This window comes from Haematobia irritans, chromosome 2, assembly GCF_050003625.1.
Source record: "Haematobia irritans isolate KBUSLIRL chromosome 2, ASM5000362v1, whole genome shotgun sequence".
Classification (NCBI taxonomy): Eukaryota; Metazoa; Arthropoda; class Insecta; order Diptera; family Muscidae; genus Haematobia; species Haematobia irritans.
Genome location: NC_134398.1, coordinates 150828615 through 150850711, shown reverse-complemented (window position 1 = coordinate 150850711; position 22097 = coordinate 150828615). Strand labels below are relative to the sequence as shown.

Sequence of the window (22097 nt, the reverse complement as noted above, 5' to 3'; positions counted from 1 at the left end):
AATTCAGACCGCAGTCTTTCATTGGCGACGAGACGAGAGCATCCACATTCCTTTATGGGAAAATATGTGAATGTACACAGACATAACACTGTGGTCATGAAGAAATTAAATTCCAGAGAAAAACAGAAGCGTAGCACAATAATTGCAAAATTGCTTCACTTTAGCAATGATTTTAGGTTGTTGAAGAAAATATAATATGATAAACCTAATACCATGGGAAGCATCTTTTAAAGACTGACATGGGGATTAGAGAACAAACTCAAATATTCCTCATTATAGCTTTGCATGCGTCGAAGCTCTTTTGCTACTCTGACATTCATTCTGAATGCTTCAACCACTTCTTCAGATACTCCAGAATCGTATCGTACGCTTTTGTATGAAATTCGTCTCGACGAGACGAGAGCAACCACATTCCTTCATAGGAGATGAATACGAGGGAGAGCGACCAAGTAAACCCGATCATTTTATTTGTTCATAAACTGCTCAATTGGTAATGGTATCTCATGGGAGAAAACCAAATACGGTAGCTGGCCATTTTCGTACAAGGGAAGCACCTTCTTGGCTCTTTCCAGTCTGACTGTTGGCATCGGTGAGCTCTTGCATTTTTTGGATCTTTGGTTCCGATCAAAAGTACGTGTTCTACCACTGCGGTAGAACACGTACTTTTGACACCTATTTATAGATCATTCCTGACACCTATTTATAGATCATTCCTTTTTGTACGTAATTCAACACTGCTAGTATCACGATAACGAGAAATTGTATGAGAAACAAAGGATTTACGAGTATATTCATTTAAATGCTGCACGCAGAGAAGGAATATGAATACCTCAAACATATTTCAAGAGCAAAAATATTATATTTGTACTGGGAACATGAAAAATTTTGTGACGAAAAAATGTTGTTTTCTTGCCAATCATAAAATGCTTGTCGAAACCAAAAATATAATTTCCGATAAAACAACATAACAAAAATAATATTGAAACATGTTTGAGGTAATCGTATTTTTTTTGTGGGTGTGGAGGGAATTAACGACAGACACTTTTGGTTTTCCAGCCAACTACAAAGCAATCACACTATCATGAATAACTTTATATATGAATGCAATAGATGAAAATGCTTTTGTAATTTTGTAAAGAATAAAATAAATTGTAACTCGAATACATCTGTCAGTCGTCTGTCTGTTGTAATCACGCTACAGCCTTCAATAATGGCGCTATTGTCCTGAAATTTGGCACATATTCGTTTTTTGTTTGCAGGCAGGTCACCGTTGTGCAATGGTTAGCATGCCCGCCTTGCATACACAAGGTCGTGGGTTCGATTCCTGCTTCGACCGAACACCAAAAAGTTTTTCAGCGGTGGATTATCCCACTTCAGTAATGCTGGTGACATTTCTGAGGGTTTCAAAGCTTCTCTATGTGGTTTCACTGTAATGTGGAACGCCGTTCGGACTCGGCTATAAAAAGGAGGTCCCTTGTCATTGAGCTTAACATGGAATCGGGCAGCACTCAGTGATAAGAGAGAAGTTCACCAATGTGGTATCACAATGGACTGAATAGTCTAAGTGATAAGTGATACATAGTCTAAGTGATAAGTGATACATCTAACCTAACCTACCCTTGCAGGCAGGTCAAGTTCGAAGATGGGCTATATCGGTTCAAGTTTTGATATAGTCCCCATATAAACCGACCTTCCGATTTGAGGTCTTGGGCTTATAAAAACCGTAGTTTTTATCCAATTTGCCTGAAATTGGAAATCTAGTGGTATTTTAGAACCATCAAAAAGTGTACCGAAAATGGTGCCTGTTGGCAAAACCGCCAACACACCATATACTTTTATTTAATGTTTTTAAAATTGTGTTAAAATTAAAATTATTTTTATGATAAGTGTACATATCCAACATACATTTATTTTTTATTTATATTCATATTAAATTACCATTTTCCCCTTTACATTGTGTTAAATACATTTTAACATATTTAATATGATTTAGATAAATATTTAAACTTATTTGCATTATGTTGAATATGTACTTATGCTATACATCAATAGTGTAGTTATCATCAATGAATTTACATTTAACATTGCTCGTTGCTCATTTCATTCATATCAATCGTTTCATTGATAAAATATTCTCATTGATAAAAAGTTTCTCATTCTCTTTCTCTCAGTATGTTTATGCTTTGATTGAGTGATATGCAACAAATAACTGATCTTTAGCTTATTGTTGTTGTTCACTGATCAATGCATTACAACAGCACATCATTATCAATGAATGAGTGGTTTTTATCAATGAAAGCTTTATATTGAATGAAATTGAAGCATCAGCACTTTTGAATTAACAATTTATGGAGAGAAGTCACTCAATTCAAATTTTAAATCGAATTATAGTAACTCAAGTGGATTTTAAAATCAATTGATTCTTTCTTTTCCATTTGGACCACTGAGCAGACAACATTATAAGTATCTCTACTAATTACATTAACTTGTAAAATTTTCTATTTTTTTTTTCAGCAAATAAATTGAATTTGATTTTGTACATTTTTTCTATTGAAAATAATTCGGTCTCCTTTTTTTGGGGTTTAATTAAATTTGGAAAATTTGTAAACGATCTTTAACGTAACATTTTTTGGTGCCGAAACCCGGGAATATTTCGCGTATTTTTTTTCGGTTTTTTTATTGATTTTATTTTTGTGGAAATACTAAGTGAATCACGTGTTAATTATTTGGTTTAAGGCAAATCACGTGTATTTGATATCGGAATGGCGGATTTAGATGGAATAATACAAATGCAAAGAGATTCATTAGAATTGCTGAGGAAATATGAGCAGAGGTTTGATTCTAAACCAAATTCTCAAAAAACTTCGGGTTTTTTGTCCTCATTGGGACAACGAATTGATGATGTTTTCAACGTTTTTGAGAGCCAACATCTGGAGATTTTACAAAGGGTCCACGATGAAGCCTTGAATGCCTCTGATGTTCCCTATTTAGCGGACGATCTATATTTTGATTTCTCCGATTTGTACTTTACATTTAGGGGTAAAATTATTGATTCTTTGCCTCAGCAATCGGCATCTCATTCTCCATTTGCTAGCACATTCGCAGTTCCAAATAATCGTTCTGATACGACTATAGGGGTTGACGCAAGGCTTCCTAAAATTTCATTGCCATCATTTTCAGGTGAGTATATGGAATGGATTTCTTTCCGTGACATATATTCATCCCTTGTTCACAATAACGAGTCACTTACTAAAATACAGAAATTTTACTATTTGAGGGGTACTCTTAGTGGTGAGGCCGCGAGTTTAATTAGGAGTATTTCTGCTACTGAAGCTAACTATGATTCCGCGTGGAAAATTCTGGAATCAAGGTACCACAACAAAAGAATAATAGTTAGCAATTTAGTTGGCAGACTTTATGGTTTAGATAAGTCTGATGGTGGATTTCAGTCCATCAAAAGGCTTCTTGATTCTGCCAGAGAATGTTTGTCTTCTCTAGATAATTTGGGAGTAGACACCGGAAGCTGGGATCCGTTATTGATTCATTTGCTATCCCAAAAACTTGATCTTCCAACCAGGAAAGATTGGGAGCAATCGTTAAGGTCTTCCACTGAAATTCCATCTCGCAGGGAGATGTTTGATTTCCTTGAGCGGACATTCAGAACCCTTGAATCTTTAAATAACGATTTTCACACTTCGGGGAATAATTCTAAGATAAAAAAGACTTCCTGCCATTCGGGCAAATTATTGAAGGCAAAGGTGAATTCGTGCGCACATTGTGGTAAACCCCATTTGATATCGAAATGTTTTAAGTTTTTGGCATTACCTTTAGCTATGAGATATGAATTTATATCACAGAGGAAACTTTGCCGTAATTGTCTTAGTACGGGACATAGTCATGATAACTGCCCCTCGCCTTTCCGTTGCATTTCATGCAAAGAATTGCATCACTCTATATTGCATTCGGATGGAGTGGAGAACTTGAATCAAGCTTTGACACAGTCTCCATCTTCATCGAATGATAATAGCATTGTTCCGAATCCGGTCACATCTCATACGACCAGCGCTTTTCGAGCAGTTTTGCTATATACGATACGTCTTGTTGTCAATGCTAACAGTGGTCGCTTTCAATTGAGAGCACTCTTGGACCCTGGTTCACAGGGCAGCCTTATATCTGAATCTGCGGTACAGTTAATAGGACTTAGAAAGGTTAGATCTCATCATCGAGTAATTGGCATTGGAGAAGGTAATTCGACTTTGTCCAAGTTTTTTGTGAACGTCGAATTGTTTTCCCGTACGAACAAGCCAGTCATGAATTGTAGGGCTTTAGTTTTGTCTAATCTCTCATCATACACCCCAGATCCATCGTCAAGACACATAACGATGCCCAATATCGAAATGGACAGTCTTGCCGATCCTCTTTTTTATAATTCCGATAGAATTGACATGATTTTAGGTTCTGATGTTATTTCCAGGATTCAGATACCCACTGAATCATTTGTCCATGGAAATTTATTTTTCCAAAATACGCATTTTGGATGGGTTTTTACGGGTTCTGACGAATCTGTGTCAATTAATGGTATTCATATACACAATTTGGGTCTTGAGACTATACTCCGATCCTTTTGGGAGCAGGAGGAGGTAACCATGAATCGGCATTTAACGGAAGAAGAGACTTCTTGCGATGCATACTTTCGAGCCACTACAAAACGAAGTTCGTCCGGTCGATACATGGTTTATTTACCATTTAAATCATTATGTCATGGCAATATATTTCCTGTTGTTGATAACAATCATTTCAATGCGCTGAAGCGTTTTAGGCAGTTGGAAATTTCTTTTTCGAAGCGTCCTCAGTATAGTGTAGGTTATAAGGAGTTTATGAAGGAATATGAGTTATTGGGACATATGTCCAAAGTGGGAGTTTACCCCAAAGATATTCGTCATAACTCCTATTTTTTACCCCATCATGGTGTGTTCAAAGAGGATAGCACTACCACAAAATTGCGAGTAGTTTTTGATGGCAGCAGTCATCATAACAATAAGGAATCTCTCAATGATTTGTTATCTCCAGGTCCTGCTCTACAAAATGACCTCCCCACAGTTTTGACGCATTGGAGAGGGCATAAGATAGCATTCTGTGCGGATATCGAGAAAATGTTCCGGCAGATAGATGTCTATCCGGAACATCGCAGATTCCAACAGATACTTTGGCGTTATGACCCTCTCGATGATATTAGTATTTACGAACTCAACACGGTTACATATGGAACCACTTCAGCTCCATATTTGGCCATAAGGGTGTTGAAAAAACTGGCGGAGGATTTTGAATCTGAATTTCCTGAGGCATCTCGAATATTGGTAGAAGATTCATATGTCGATGACATTTTGTCTGGTGCTGATTCATTTGAAAATGCCACCAGATTGCAAAGGGATTTGTGCTCCCTATTGAGAAATGGGGGATGCAATCTGAGAAAATGGATTACAAATTCAAAGGATCTTTTGGAGACTATTCCTGTGGAGCACAGGGATCCGTCTCTAACATTGGATTTTGATCAAAGTCATATTGTCAAGACCCTTGGTATTCAGTGGAATACGTGCGACGACTGTTTTTTCTTTAAATCCCAATTGACTGAGCCTGTGCTAGCCACGAAACGATCGATTCTTTCGGAGGCTGCACGACTTTATGACCCACTTGGTTGGCTAACCCCGACAACTGTTATCGCTAAGTCCATTTTTAAGAGCTTATGGGAGCATGGGATCGACTGGGATTCTGAAATCCCAGATATAATCCAGTCCCAGTGGTGTTCATATAGAGAATCGCTACCAAAACTTGCCAATCTAAAAATTCCTAGATGGATTGGGCTGTGTCCTGGAACGAAAATTGAATTTCATTGCTTTTGTGACGCCTCGTCTATTGCATATGCAGCTGTTGTATATGCTAGAGTGGTGGCAGCGGATGGCACTCACGTCAATATTATTCAGGCTAAGTCGAAAATTTCACCAATAAAGACCATTACAATTCCTCGTTTGGAATTGTGTGCGGCCTCATTATTGGTTAAACTGACACGAAAAGTTATGGGCTCTTTCAGGAGCACAGATGTTTCCAGTATTTATTATTGGAGTGACAGTTCGACTGTTCTTAGTTGGCTAAGGAAATCTCCATCGAACTGGAACGTTTTTGTGGCTAATAGAGTCGCTGATATTCAACGGTTTACAAATCCACTTGATTGGAGATATGTACCATCCACATTAAATCCAGCAGATATAGCCTCTCGTGGGATTTTACCAGGGGACTTAGTTGAAAACAAGACGTGGTGGAATGGTCCACAATTTCTTTATGATCCACCTGCTTTCTGGCCTGAAAATCTTTCCAATTTATACACTTCCGATGAAGAAAGAAAGAAAAAAATTGTCGCTCACACATCGGAGACATCAACGTACCCGGAGCTCCTTTTGAAATTTTCTAGTCTCCCGAAGTTACTTCGGGTGACTTCATTATGTCTACGTTTTGCACATAATTGCATATACAAGGAGAAGAGAAAATATGGTATTCTAACATTTTCTGAAACTTGGAACTCATTGCTTGTTTTAGTGAAGCTTTCTCAAAAGACTGATTTCCCTTCTGAAATCAAACTTTTATCTTCAAAGCGACAAATTGGCCATGGCCCAATTCTGAAACTTATGCCATTTCTTGATAATGAAGGTATTTTGAGAGTTGGAGGACGACTCCAAAACTCCAACTTTTCATTTGATAGGAAACATCCCATTTTATTATCGAAATCGAATCCACTATCCACATTAATTATTTCGGACGCTCATGAGCGAACACTTCATGGTGGCTTATCCTTAACTATGTCTTATGTGTCTAGAAAATTTTGGATTATATCTGGGAATCAACTTTGTAAAACAATCATTCACAAATGTATTGTTTGTTTTAGACACTCAGCAAAGTCGGCGCAACAAATAATGGGCAATTTGCCAAGTGTACGATTGAAACCAGTTCGTCCATTTAAGCACAGCGGTGTTGATTATGCTGGCCCTATAACGATAAAAGCTTCGTCGGTAAGATCTTCCGCCACTTCGAAAGGTTATATTTGTTTATTTGTGTGTATGGTCACAAAAGCCATACATTTGGAAGCAGTGTCAGACCTTACCACGAATGCCTTTCTAGCGGCTTTTAGGCGTTTCATTTCACGTAGAGGCGCTTGTACTGACCTATATTCTGATTGTGGCACAAATTTCATAGGTGCCTCAAAAGAACTTAAGGTAATTTATAATAAGAATGAAAAAGCTATGCCAAAGGATTTGTTGCAAGCCCTTAGCCAAAACGAGACGAACTGGCATTTCAATCCTCCAGCATCACCAAACTTTGGCGGCCTCTGGGAAGCAGGCGTAAAATCTGCCAAATTTCACTTAAAACGTATCATGGGTGATAGAGTTTTGAATTTTGAAGAGTTAACGACTTTGCTTTGTCAGATTGAAAGTTGTCTTAACTCTCGGCCACTGGCACCTCTATCAGCTGATCCATCTGATTTTGATTTCCTTACTCCAGCTCATTTTTTAATCGGAGAACCGACCAACTGTATACAAGAACCATCTTTGTTGGACACCAATATCAATCATCTTTCTAGATGGAAATGCGTGGAAAAACTCAAACAACATTTTTGGAAGAGGTGGCACGGTGAGTACCTAAATCGACTTCAAGCTCGACCCAAATGGTTAAAACCCAGAGCGGAAGCCAAAGTTGGTGATCTGGTTCTCGTATCCGACGAAAAAAGTGGTCCTGGGCAATGGAATGTTGGCCGTATTCAAGAGATTTTTCCTGGTCAAGACGGACATACAAGGGTAGTATCAATCCTTTCAAAAAATAAAGTTTATAAAAGGCCTATTTCTAAAATTTGTTTTTTTCCAGAAATTTCACACAACTGGTCAACATTAGCATCACCAAAAGAGTAAACCTATTCATGATCACAACAACAATCTCTAAACCATCACTCAACATCATCTTCATCCATTCTCAATCAAAAAGGATAAACCAGTTCTCAATCGCTGTGAGTCGGAGCATAGCGGAGCTTAAGGCTCGACTAAAATACTCCCAACGACTGGTAATCCTGTACAACCTCATCTGGAAAAACTTTCGTTCTTCAGGGGGAGAATGTTGGCAAAACCGCCAACACACCATATACTTTTATTTAATGTTTTTAAAATTGTGTTAAAATTAAAATTATTTTTATGATAAGTGTACATATCCAACATACATTTATTTTTTATTTTTATTTATATTCATATTAAATTACCATTTTCCCCTTTACATTGTGTTAAATACATTTTAACATATTTAATATGATTTAGATAAATATTTAAACTTATTTGCATTATGTTGAATATGTACTTATGCTATACATCAATAGTGTAGTTATCATCAATGAATTTACATTTAACATTGCTCGTTGCTCATTTCATTCATATCAATCGTTTCATTGATAAAATATTCTCATTGATAAAAAGTTTCTCATTCTCTTTCTCTCAGTATGTTTATGCTTTGATTGAGTGATATGCAACAAATAACTGATCTTTAGCTTATTGTTGTTGTTCACTGATCAATGCATTACAACAGCACATCATTATCAATGAATGAGTGGTTTTTATCAATGAAAGCTTTATATTGAATGAAATTGAAGCATCAGCACTTTTGAATTAACAATTTATGGAGAGAAGTCACTCAATTCAAATTTTAAATCGAATTATAGTAACTCAAGTGGATTTTAAAATCAATTGATTCTTTCTTTTCCATTTGGACCACTGAGCAGACAACATTATAAGTATCTCTACTAATTACATTAACTTGTAAAATTTTCTATTTTTTTTTTCAGCAAATAAATTGAATTTGATTTTGTACATTTTTTCTATTGAAAATAATTCGGTCTCCTTTTTTTGGGGTTTAATTAAATTTGGAAAATTTGTAAACGATCTTTAACGTAACAGTGCCTATCGGTCCATGTTTTGGTATAGGCCCCATATGGACCGTCTTCCCGATTTTGCTTCTTGGGCGTCTAGAAAGTGTATTTACTTTCTGATTTGTCTGAAATTGAAAATCTAGAAGTATTTTAAGACCATAAATTGGTGTGTCGAAAATGGGGTGTTTCGGTTCATGTTTTGGTATAGACCCCATTTAGACCCATCCCCCGAATTTTATTTCTTGGGCGTCTAGAAACTGTATTTACAATCCGATTTGCCTGAAATTAGAAATCTAGAAGTATTTTGGGACCATAAAGAGGTGTGTCGAAAATGGTCAATATCGGTCCATGTTTTGGTATAGCCCCATGTGGATCGATTTCCCGATGTTGCTTCTAGAGCGTCTAGAAAGTGTATTTTCTATCCGATTTGCCTGAAATTGAAAATCAAGAGGTATTTTAGGACCATGAAGAGGTGTGTCGAAAATGGTCCGTATCAGTCCATGTTTGGTTTAAACCCATATAGACCGATCTCCCGATTTCACTTCTTGGGCTTCTAGAATACGTATTTTTTATCCAATTTGCCAGAAATTAGAAATCTAGAGGTATTTTAGGACCATAAAGTGGTGTGTCGAAAATTGTCCGTATCGGTCCATGTTTTGGTGTAGCCCCCATATAGACTGATCTCCCGATTTTACTTCTTGGGCTTGTAGAATTCATAGTTTTTACCCAATTTTTCTGAAATTTGAATTCTAAAGGTATTTGGACTAGAGGTGTGCACTTGAAAAAATCATGAAAATTATCCCGCCCAGGGACATAAAACGCTTACGAGTTGAATATATTTATAATTTTAGTGACAACTGAGATTTTAAAAGTTAAATAACGCTTTCGATTTTAATCATGCTCATGTTTTCAAACATGTCCCTAAGGTAAATTACTCATAAAATTATTCGTGAGTCACTACATTTTGCGTAATTCACGATATTATCCGTGAGTCATGGTATTTTTCGTGAGTCATGACATTTCGTGCCTGAGTGTACGTGAGTAAAATTTTTCTGTCGTGAGTGTGTGTGAGCGTGAGTAAAATATTACTCACGTGCACACCCCTAATTTGGACCTTTAAGAGGTGTGTCGAAAATGGTGAGAATTGGTCCATGTGTTGGTATATAAAGGGTGATACGGTCAAAATTTGGTCAAGGGAAAACGCGTGTAAATCGGTGAAATCGTTTATTTAAAAAATCAAATTAAATTTCTTTTTCAAGTTCAATTAGTATAAAATTCAGGAAAAATATTCAGTTAGGCTTTCGCTTTTCCAAATCCGAATTGCCGGGCCTCACGCTTGACACCTGCCATCAGATTTTGTACAGCCACCTTGTCCACCTTCTTCGCCGCAGAAAGCCAGTTTGCCTTGAACTGCTGCTCGTCCTTAGCAGTACGGAACAACCGTGTTTCTTCAGGAAAGGCAGACGTTTATTCAAACACTCTTTCAAGTAAATTTCTTGGTTGACAGTCCCGGAAGCTATGAAAATGCTGCTTTTCAAGCCACAGGTACAGCTGGCTTGCCAAACCAGATATTTCTTTGCGAACTTTGACAGTTTTATGTGCTTGAAAATATCTGCTACCTTTCCCCTTCCTTTTGCCGTATAAAACTCCTGTCCCGGAAGCTACTTGTAGTCGGCTTTGACGTAGGTTTCGTCGTCCATTACCACGCAGTCAAACTTCGTCAGCATCGTCGTGAACAGCCTCCGGGATCGCGCTTTGGCCCTCGTATTTTGTTTATCATTGCGATTTGGAGTCACTACCTTCTTGGAAGTCGATAGTCTCGTTTTTTGGCTCGATGCACGGTTGTAGACGATACACCCAGCTTATTTGCGGCATCTCGGAGAGAGAGGTTAGGGTTTCGCTTGAAACTACCGGCAACTCTCTTTGTCGTCTCAGCGGCTTCCGGTTTTCGATTTCCCCCCGATCCAGACTTCCTGGCTGTCGACAAACGTTCCCCAAACACTTTAATTACATTTGTAACGGTTGATTTGGCAACTTTTCGCGATTTTGCCAGCTTTGCGTGTGAGTAGCTCGGATTTTTGCAATGCGCGAGCAAAATTTTGATACACTGCTCTTCTTGCTTGGACGGCATTTTGACAACTGAAGAGTGAATTCCAAAATCAAAATAGGAGCAACATTCTACACACACACACCTTCAAAATGAGGGGTGTTCAGGTTTTTAAAATGCAAAATTGAAAGAAATACGTCAAGTTTATATTGACCAAATTTTGACCGTATCACCCTTTAGACCTACCTTCCAATTTATTTCTTGGGCTGCTAGAATCTGTAGTTGTTATCCACTTTACCTGAAATTGGAAACCTAGGTATTGTAGCACCACAAATATGTCAGTCAAATACGGTGTGTATCGTGCCATGTTTTAGTGTAGCCCCCATATAGACCGATTTCCCGATTTAACTCCTTGGGCTTCTAGAAACCGTAGTTTTTATCCAATTTGCCCGAAAATGTAAATATGTTACACACTCAAAAATCTGTATCGCATTTATTTTTAACGGTCCATTATCTAAGGCATCGATATAGACCACCGTGGTGCAATGGTTAGCATGCCCGCCTTGCATACACAAGGTCGTGGGTTCGATTCCTGCTTCGACCGAACACCAAAAAGTTTTTCAGCGGTGGATTATCCCATCTCAGTAATGCTGGTGACATTTCTGAGGGTTTCAAAGCTTCTCTAAATGATTTCACTACAATGTGGAACGCCGTTCGGCTATAAAAAGAGGTCCCTTGTCATTGAGCTTAACATCGAATCGGGCAGCACTCAGTGATAAGAGAGAAGTTCACCAATGTGGTATCACAATGGAGTGAATAGTCTAAGTGAGCCTGATACTTCGGGCTGCCACCTAACCTAACCTAGACCAATTTATTTTTTGGGTGTATAGCTGGTGCACCGATCATAAAAATTGCTTGAAACTGAAAGTAAAATTTCCAGATTTTACTCCTCGTAATCGCTATTATTTAAGGCGGTAAAAACCTACAGATTTAATATTTCAAATCAAGGCTTTATTTCATCATTTACACGATATGTTTATAATTTCTATAAAACTTAAACAAAATTTTTTTCTTATAAAACCCGAATCTGATCTAGTCTTTATGGGTAGAATCTTAATATTTATCTTCGGGAAGCGTACTGGTTGTTGTTGTTGTAGCCCTTTGGAGTTGGTATTTTCGAAATAAGCATATTCCAAATATGGGTTTGCAGTCCTTGGACAGGGTTGAAAACCCTGTGTCCTCTCCGGACCGTAGACCCGACTGCAACGAGGGCGGAAGCGTACTGGTTGAATGATCTGCTTTGAGAGAATATCTGTTATCAAATTCTCTGAAATTATATATTATCAAGTAACCCTCTACGGCGAAGAGTTTTCAAAGAAAACTTTTATATTTGATTCATGGTGGTGGGTATTTAAGAATCGGCCCGGCCGTTATATTATATTTGTCGCTCTTGTCTATAAATGACAAGAGACCTCCTCTGTACGTGTAAAATCTTTTAGAGAGTTATTGAAACACTGAAAATGTTCGCATCATTATTGATGTTTTTCGTACTCGGACCAAACTGGGATGGTCCGATACAATTAGACTTTGTACGGAAGATATTACGGTGGCCGCATACGCGCGTCATCTATGCCTTGTAATACGAAACTTAAGTTATTTTCATTCACATGTTATCCTTCCCATGTATGCATGACTACGGTCATCATCTACCATACAAAGTCACGTTCCTTTCTTTACTTAACCATGGCATAGTTTCCATTTTCCACAATGTGAATGCCGTATGGAATTTTCACTTTCTGAAGATTTCCTCCGAACATTCTGAAACCTGAGAGTTCAGGTGAATCTCATAGCAATGTGTGCTATCCTGGGGATAGAAAGAATTTTTTTGTTGTTGTTAATGGTTAGGAGTTATCTTCTTTCAGGCTGGTCACTTACGGTTTAACTGCATCAACAACAAACCAAACGAACTTGTAGGTTTTCTCATTCACTTGAAGCCTTTGTAACCAAGGCCAAGTACTTACAATGTCTGTTTGAAATGTTGCCAGTACTGACACTGAGTTTATAACGAAAAGTGCATGACATTTATTGGACTTGAAAATATGATAGTCCACTCACCACCAAGCATTCATTTGCTATTTACTGAGAAATGTAATCATGCTGAAAGCATGATTTTTTGTAGAATTCACATGGAATTCCTTCAATATAGGACTTCTTATTGTTGTTTCTATCATTGGGTTTACGGAATAAGATAAGGATTGTAAGTTGATTTTGTCAAGGAAAAGTAGAACATTTTTATTTCAAAAGATTTTTGTCTATTATTTTAAGAGTGGAAACTTTAATACTTAATTGATTCTGAAAGATTATTATACGAGGTAAACTCATAATTTACAAATAGACAATGATTATATTATCTAAGATTAAGTTGGGAAAGGATGTTTCCAAAGTAGTTTGTGGCATAATTCTGTAAACATTTTATCTTAAACATGGTTGGGAAATACTCAAAATACTGCAATCGATACGGGGTTTTTTATACCCACCACCAGAGAATGGTAATGGGGGTATAATAAATTTGTCATTCCTTTTGTAATACATCGATATATCGATTTCTGCCTTTATAAATTATATATATATTCTTGATCAGAGTGAAATTCTAAGACGATATAATCATGTCCGTCTGTCTGTTGTAATTACGCTAGATTCTTCAATATTGGAGATATCGTGCTGAAATTTTGCATAAACTCGTGTTTTATATGCCGGCTGCTAGATTCGAAGATGAGCTACGTATATCGGTCCAGATTTTGATATCGACCACATACAAACCGACCCCCGGTGAATTTCAAAATATAGAGATATTATGGATTCATAAGTATAGGCCGATCTCCTGATTTGAATTCTTGGGCTTCTAGACACCGCAATTTTTATCCATTTTGCCTAGGATACAATATTTTGACGTATTTTAAGTTCTTAAATAGGTGTAGGGAATATATATTTAAATGCAAATTTTGATATTTTCTAGCTTATCTACAAATAGTTTATAAAATTTTTTGAATGCTGTTTTTTAAATGCTATTCGCTAGTAATCCAGCCCTTAACCCTCAGATGGATTGATGCGTCATTCAATTCGCAACGCATAGAAAAATTGGTCTCAGACGAAATAAAATGTATATATTTTTGGTAGTGGTGAAATTCTGTGTCAGCAAGAGTGAGAGAGAATAGAGGAAAACGATAAAGTTGGTGACAGAGATAGGTAAGGAATGGCATATAAAAATATGGAAAACTGCAAGTTTAAATACAACAAATAAAAATATAGATTGCTGAGTAAACGCTCATGATTGCTTATTAACTTACAGAATCCACAAAATCGGTTAAGCTTTAGATATAGCTCTCATATATACATAGAAAAACATATATTTTTTTGTCTCCAATCACGAAATTAATTGATCCAATTAATTTTCAATTGAAATTTCTTCTATCTCAGCAATGATATTATCAATCACCAACTTCAATTAAACAATTAATTAATCCAATTAAAAATGTTATTGGTACTATTAATTTTGTGATTGAATTTTGATTCAATTAAAAGAATTGTTGACCCAATTAAATGTTTAATTAAAAATTTTCAATTAATTCAATTAAAATATTAATTAGAACAAGTATATACGGCCGTAAGTTCGGCCAGGCCGAATCTTATGTACCCTCCACCATGGATTGCGTAGGAACTTCTACTAAAGGCTGTCATCCACAATCGAATTACTTGGGTTGCGATAACACTTGCCGTTGGCAAGTTATCGTAAAACTTTTTAACACTGTCTTCTAAATTGTAAGTTAGCACATACGGGGTATATATTAAACAAAAAAGGCCGATTAAATACGTATATAATATAGTTTGACAAAAAAAAAATTTTGACAAAATTTTCTATAGAAATAAAAACTTGACAAAATTTTCTATAGAAATAAACGTTTGACAAAACTTTCTATAGAAATGAAATTTTGACACAACTTTCTATAGTAATAAAATTTGACAAAATTTTCTATGGAAATAAAGTTTTGGTAGATTATTTTTGGCGATATGGACCAATTTTTGTGTAATAAGTCATCGGCTATATATAACTAAAGACCGATATTGACCAATTTTTACATGGCTGTTAGAGGCCATATATTGACAAAATGTACCAAATTTCAACCGCATCGGATGACTTTTGCTATATATAATTATGGACCGATATAGACCAATTTTTGCATGGTTGTTAGATACCATATACCAAACACCATGTACCAAATTTCAACTGGATCGGATGAATTTCGCTCCTCCAAGAGGCTCCTGAGGTCAAATCTGGGGATCGGTTTATATGGGAGCTATATATAATTATGAACCGATATGGACCAATTTTTCCATGGTTGTTAGAGACTATATACTAACACCACGTACTAAATTTCAATTGGATCGGATGAATTTTGCTCCTCCAAGAGGCTCCGGAGTTCAAATCTGGGGATCGGTTTATATGGGAGCTATATATAATTATGAACCGATATGGACCAATTTTTGCATGGTTGTTAGAGGCCGTATACTAACATCAGGTACCAAATTTCAACAGGATCGGATGAATTTTGCCCCTCCAAGAGGCTCCGGAGGTCAAATCTGGGGATCGGTTTATATGGGGGCTATATATAATTATGAACCGACATGGACCATTTTTTGCATGGGTGTTAAAGACCGTATACTAAGACCACGTACTAAATTTCAACCGGATCGGATGAATTTTGCTCCTCCAAGAGGCTCCGGAGGTCAAATCTGGGGATCGGTTTATATGGGAGCTATATATAATTATGGACCGATATGGACCAATTTTTGCATGGTTGTTAGAGGCCGTATACTAACATCAGGTACCAAATTTCAACCGGATCGGATGAATTTTGCTGCTCCGGGAGGCTCCCCAAGCCAAATTTGGGGATCGGTTTATATGGGGGCTATACGTAAACGTGGTCCGATATGGCCGATTTTCAATACCATCCGACCTACATCAATAACAACTACTTGTGCCAAGTTTCAAGTCGATAGCTTGTTTCGTTCGGAAGTTAGCGTGATTTCCACAGACGGACGGACAGCCGGACAGACGGACAGACGGACAGACGGACGGACGGACGGACATGCTTAGATCGACTCAGAATTTCACCACGACCCAGAATATATATACTTTATGGGGTCTTAGAGCAATATTTCGATGTGTTACAAACGGAATGACAAAGTTAATATACCCCCATCCTATGGTGGAGGGTATAAAAAGTATATACGGCCGTAAGTTTGGCCAGTCGAAGCTTATGTACCCTCCACCATGGATTGCGTAGAAACTTCTACTGAAGACTGTCATCCACAATCGAATTACTTGGGCAGCGGTAACACTTGCCGATGTCAAGGTATCTTAAAACTTCCTAATACCATAATATATACCACGTAGTCCATACGTGGTATATATTAAACTAAAAAGGCCGATTAAATACGAATATAATTAAGTTTAAAGTTTCTATAGAAATAAAATTTCGACAAAATAAAATTTTGACAACATTTTTTATAGAAATAAAATTTTGACAAAATTTTCAAAAGATTTCAAATTTTGACAACATTCTCTATAGAATTAAAATTTTGACAACATTTTCTATAGAAATAAAATTTTGCCAAAATTTTCTATAGAAATAAAATTTGACAAAATTTTCTATGGGAATAAATTGCTGCAAGTAGAGGATGCTGATGAGGTATGTGGTAATTCCGAAACGTGCGTCCGTCCAACCATTTTGCAGTCTATAGGGCTTTGCCCAAATAAATTTGACAAACATTATTTTCCTCTGTTGGTTAAGCTACACTTGTAGTTTAGTCAATGCATGGTTTTAAGCTGAAATAAAAAACAACAACAATGCTTTACGAACAAAACCAACAATAACAAAATAAAACGAATGGAATAAAATTTTGACAAAATATTCTATAGAAATAAAATTTGGACAAAATTTTCTATAGAAATAAAATTTTGCTAGATTATTTCTGGCTCGAGTGGCAACCATGATTATGAACCGATATGGACCAATTTTTGTGTGATTGGGGGTCGGTTATATATAACTATAGACCGATATGGACCAATTTTGGCATGGTTTTTAGCGGCCATATACTACCACCACGTTGCAAATTTCCAACCGGATCGGATGAATTTTGCTCGTCCAAGAGGCTCCGGAGTTCAAATCTGGAAATCGGTTTATATGTACCAAATTTCAGCCAGATCGGATGAAATTTGCTTCTTTTAGAGGCTCCGCAAGCCAAATCGGGGGATCGGTTTATATGGGGGCTCTATATAATAATGGGCCGATGTAGACCAATTTTTGCATGGTTGTTAGAGACCATATACTAACACCATGTACCAAATTTCAGCCGGATCGGATGAATTTTGCTTCTCCAAAAGGCACCGGAGATCAAATCTGGGGATCGGTTTATATGGGGGCTACATATAATTATGGACTGATATGAACCAATTCCTGCATGTTTGTTGGATACCATATACTAACATTGTATCGAATTTCAACCGAATCGGATGAATTTTGCACTTCCAAGGGGCTCCGGAGGTCAAATCTGGTGGGGGCTACATATAATTATGGACCGATGTGGATGTTAGAGACCATATACTAATACCATGTACCAAATTTCAGCCGGATCGGATGAAATTTGCTTCTCTTAGAGGATCCGCAAACCAAATCTGGGGATCGGTTTATATGGGGGCTATATATAATTATGGACCGATGTGGAACAATTTTTGCATGCTTGTTGGAGACCATATACTAACACCATGTACGGATGAAACTTGCTTCTCTTAGAGGCTTCGCAAGCCAAATCGGGGGATCGGTTTATATGGGGGCTATATATAATTATGGACCGATGTGGACCAATTTTTGCATGGATGTTAGAGACCATATACTAATACCATGTACGGATGAAACTTGCTTCTCTTAGAGGCTTCGCAAGCCAAATCGGGGGATCGGTTTATATGGGGGCTATATATAATTATGGACCGATGTGGAACAATTTTTGCATGCTTGTTGGAGACCATATACTAACACCATGTACGGATGAAACTTGCTTCTCTTAGAGGCTTCGCAAGCCAAATCGGGGGATCGGTTTATATGGGGGCTATATATAATTATGGACCGATGTGGACCAATTCTTGCATGGTTGTTAGAGACCATATACTAACACCACTTTCCAAATTTCAACCGGATCGGATGAAATTTGCTTCTCTTAGAGGCTTCGCAAGCCAAATCGGGGGATCGGTTTATATGGGGGCTATATATGATTATGGACCGATGTGGACCAATTTTTGCTTGGTTGTTAGAGATCATATGCTGACACCATGTACCAAATTTCAGCCGGATCGGATGAAATTTGCTTCTCTTAGAGGCTCCGCAAGCCAAATCTGCGGATCGGTTTATATGGGGGCTATATGTAATTATGGACCGATGTGGACCAATTTTTGCTTGGTTGTTAGGGACCATACTCTGACACCATGTACCTAATTTCAACCGGATCGGATGAAATTTGCTTCTCTTAGAGGACCCGCAAGCCAAATTTGGGGCTCCGTTTATATGGGGGCTATACGTAAAAGTGGACCGATATGGTCCATTTGCATTACCATCCGACCTACATCAATAGCAACTACTTGTGCCAAGTTTCAAGTCGATAGCTGGTTTCGTTCAGAAGTTAGCGTGATTTCAACAGACGGACGGAAAGGTTAGATCGACTCAGAATTTCTTTAAATTAAAAATGTTTTTCTTTATTTTAAGGAAAATTTGATCTACAACTTCAGCAGAGAGACGCAAAATTTCAAGATTTATGTCCTAAATTTAACGAAAAAAATGTTTGGAGCAAGGATTATAAACTTTCTTTTAATTAAAATATCATTGTTTTAAAAAATTTTGTCCTTAGCATTGCGTAAATTTTGAGTCCTAAAATTTAAGTTGCATAATCTTCCATATTAGGTCAATATTTTTGTCAGTGTATCGATCGATAAATCATAAATGCTAATTTGCGAAATCTTATGCAATTTACATATTTCCAATATATTTTACTAACATTGTGGTCCATCCTGGTCATTAACCATCTTAAATTTAAAGTCTAGAGAGTTTGTCAAAGTTTAAAAAATTTTGCCCAAATCGGTTCATATTTAAATATTTGTATATGGGAGTATAAACGTTTACATATCTCCTAACAAATTTGAAGGTGTTAACATGTTGGTATACATAGTGATGAAGGGTATAATATAGTCGGCCTCGCCCGACTATAGACTTTCCTTACTTGTTGTATTTTGATACACTTTATATTAACATATTTTATACACTCTGCTGCATATTTAAGATCATGATAGAAATTGTAAACCTTCACACAATTTGTACAATGAGCTGTACGATATTTACATCTAGGGTCAATACATTTTCAGATCTATTAAAATTTTTGTCTTGCAGCTATTTTCACAAGAATGTGTTTACCATGCAACCTAGCAGAAGAACTTCGAAAACTAACAGCAAAGCAAAAAGGGGAGTTTCTGTGTCAGGGTATTGTAGTTTTTATGACTAAATAAACTTCATTTTGTTAAAAGAATTAATATTGTTATTTTTTCTGTTCTTCTACTTCTGTTTTACAAGATTTTTATGGGGGGTTACAAACATACAATTCAACTGGAAAATTTTTAGTAATCCTCCTTGGGGTGTTCCATTATAGTTTATGGGTATTACAGACAAATTTACTTTTTCAAAAAAAAAAAAAGAAGAAAAGTTTCGATCAATAAAGTTATGATTTAGAAACGTGAGATGTTGTTAGTGGCCAAAGACATTGATTAAGAAAACTTTATACTTATAGATTTGAATACAAGTACGAGACATTTTTTGTTATTGTTTAATATTCTAGGATGTTGCTTTTCTGCCATGAATGAATACATTTCTGTTGGATTGGGAGATGTTTACAATGAAAGTATTTTAATAAGATTTTTGTATTATAAGCTCATTGAATAATACCGCAGCGATTGATATGAATATTAAAATAACTTCTAAGAAAATTAAAGAGGGATTATACAATACCTTAAACCGAAGGAGGAGAAATCTAAAGTTTCAATATTTCAGTTAATTTAAGGATGATTTATTTAAATCAAAAATGTTTTTCGTTACTTTAAGGAAAATTTGACGGAGGGACGCAAATCCCAAAAATAAAAAAAATTGGTCAATATCGGTCCATAATTATATATAGGCCCTATATAAACTGATCCCCAGATTTGATTTCCTGTACATTTCATCTGATCCGGAAGAAATTTGGCCCTGAAATTACCGTTCCAAAATTGGTTCTTATGGGTTTCTAATTACACTAGTTTACAAAAAAAGTCATGAACACTTGATGAAAATCAACTTTTCTTATGTACTTTGAGCTGCTAAATTCCAAAAAAATTTTAAAAAATTTTTGTGTGGGTGAGTGGCTCATATTTGAATGATTTCACATCATTCAGTTGCTTAAAACTTTGTAATTTTTGGTCGTTTTCTTTCTAATTGGTCTTATTACTTACGTTAGAGTATCGTCTATACGACCATGAAGAGAAACAGTTTTTTTTTAATGGTTTATAATTTTCTGGCGGAAAAAGTCCATTGTAAAATACGATTTTTTTGAAAATTTTTAATTTTCGCATTGTTATTTTTTGAACCACTTAACTTATCGCAGATCCAATTACACACGATTATTCGTCATATTATTACCTTTCAAGTACTAACAATGTTATCATAATTTCTAACTCGAGATATATTGTGCTTAGTGAAAAACGAGCGAAAATTAAAAAATAACGGGATATCTCAAAAACTATTCCATAAAAAAATTTGAAACATTTTTTTTCGAATTCAGCAGCTCATCAAGTGTAAATTTCATCAAGTGTAAATTTTGAGTATAAACTAATGTTATTTATAGACTTCTTTATATAAACTGATCAAGAAGAGGATATTAATCTGCCTCCATATGGATTAAGACGACCCAAGTAATTCGATTGTAGATGCCAGCCTTTAGTAGAACTTTCTATGCAAACCAAACACGCTTGTTACTCGAACCAAAACAAATCTACCAAAATTTTAAGAAAACTTTGTGGAAGTTTTAAAAAGGAATAACTTACCCACAATAGTCTTAGATTTGATATTATTTGATTGAAAATATTTTAGTTCCTACAGAAAATTTTATCAATATTTCATTTCTATAGAAAATTTTGTCAACATTTTTTTCTATAGACAATTTTTTCAACATTTATAGAAAATTTTCTCAAAATTTTATTTCTATTAAAAATTCTGTCAAAATTTTATTTCCATAGATCATTTTGTCAAAATTTTATTTTTGTTGTTTTGATCTCAGCTTTAAAACCATTGCCTAAACTACAAGAGTGCTTAACCAACAGAGGAAAAGTATGCTTGTCAAATTTATTTGGGCAAAGCTCTATAGACTGCAAGATGGTTGGATGGACGCACGTTTCGGAATTACCACATTCCTCACCAGCATCCTTTACCTGCAGCAAAACTATCAACCAATTATCCAAATAAATTCGGGTAGTTCACTAAACCCAAAGTGAACCACACTCGAACCTTCCGAAAAAAGATTTATGATAGTTGGACTCTGCCTAAATAAATCTTTGTAAATTGGACAGACTTTCTTTTCCTACTCTTGTAATTTAGTCAACGCAGTGGTTTTAAAGCTGTGATCAAAACAAGAACTATGATTGAAGTACAAACCAACAATAAGAAAACAAAAATTTTATTTCTTTAGAAAATTTTGTCAAAATTTTATTTCTATATAAAATTTTGTCAAAATTTTATTTCTATAGAAAATTTTGTCAAAATTTTATTTCTATAGAAAATTTTGTCAAAATTTTATTTCTATAGAAAATTTTGTCAAAATTTTATTTCTATAGAAAATTTTGTCAAAATTTTATTTCTATAGAAAATTTTGTCAAAATTTTATTTCTATAGAAAATTTTGTCAACATTTTTTTTCTATAGAAAATTTTGTCAAAATTCTATTCTTAGATGAAAGTTTGCCAAAATTT

The 22097-nt window shown here is 35.9% G+C and overlaps 2 protein-coding genes across 2 annotated transcripts in view; one reads left to right on the top strand and one right to left on the bottom strand.

Annotated features, from left to right (window-relative positions):
- LOC142225115 (uncharacterized) overlaps positions 1-22097 on the bottom strand; it is a 294761-nt gene that overhangs the window by 7177 nt on the left and 265487 nt on the right. The gene's annotated exons all lie outside the window — the stretch shown is intronic.
- LOC142226542 (uncharacterized) lies at positions 1814-8918 on the top strand. The gene is made up of 2 exons (XM_075296614.1): positions 1814-7844; positions 7912-8918. Exons 1-2 carry the CDS (start codon positions 2763-2765, stop codon positions 7936-7938), a joined length of 5109 nt encoding a protein of 1702 aa, XP_075152729.1. The 5' UTR covers positions 1814-2762; the 3' UTR covers positions 7939-8918.

What these genes read in the sequence shown, in the direction of transcription:
- LOC142226542 (XM_075296614.1), top strand. Translation starts at nt 2,763, where the DNA reads ATGGCGGATTTAGATGGAATAATACAAATGCAAAGAGATTCATTAGAA. An exon ending in GTCAAGACGGACATACAAGG is followed by an intron (nt 7,845 to 7,911) that starts GTAGTATCAATC and finishes GTTTTTTTCCAG; the next exon opens with AAATTTCACACAACTGGTCA.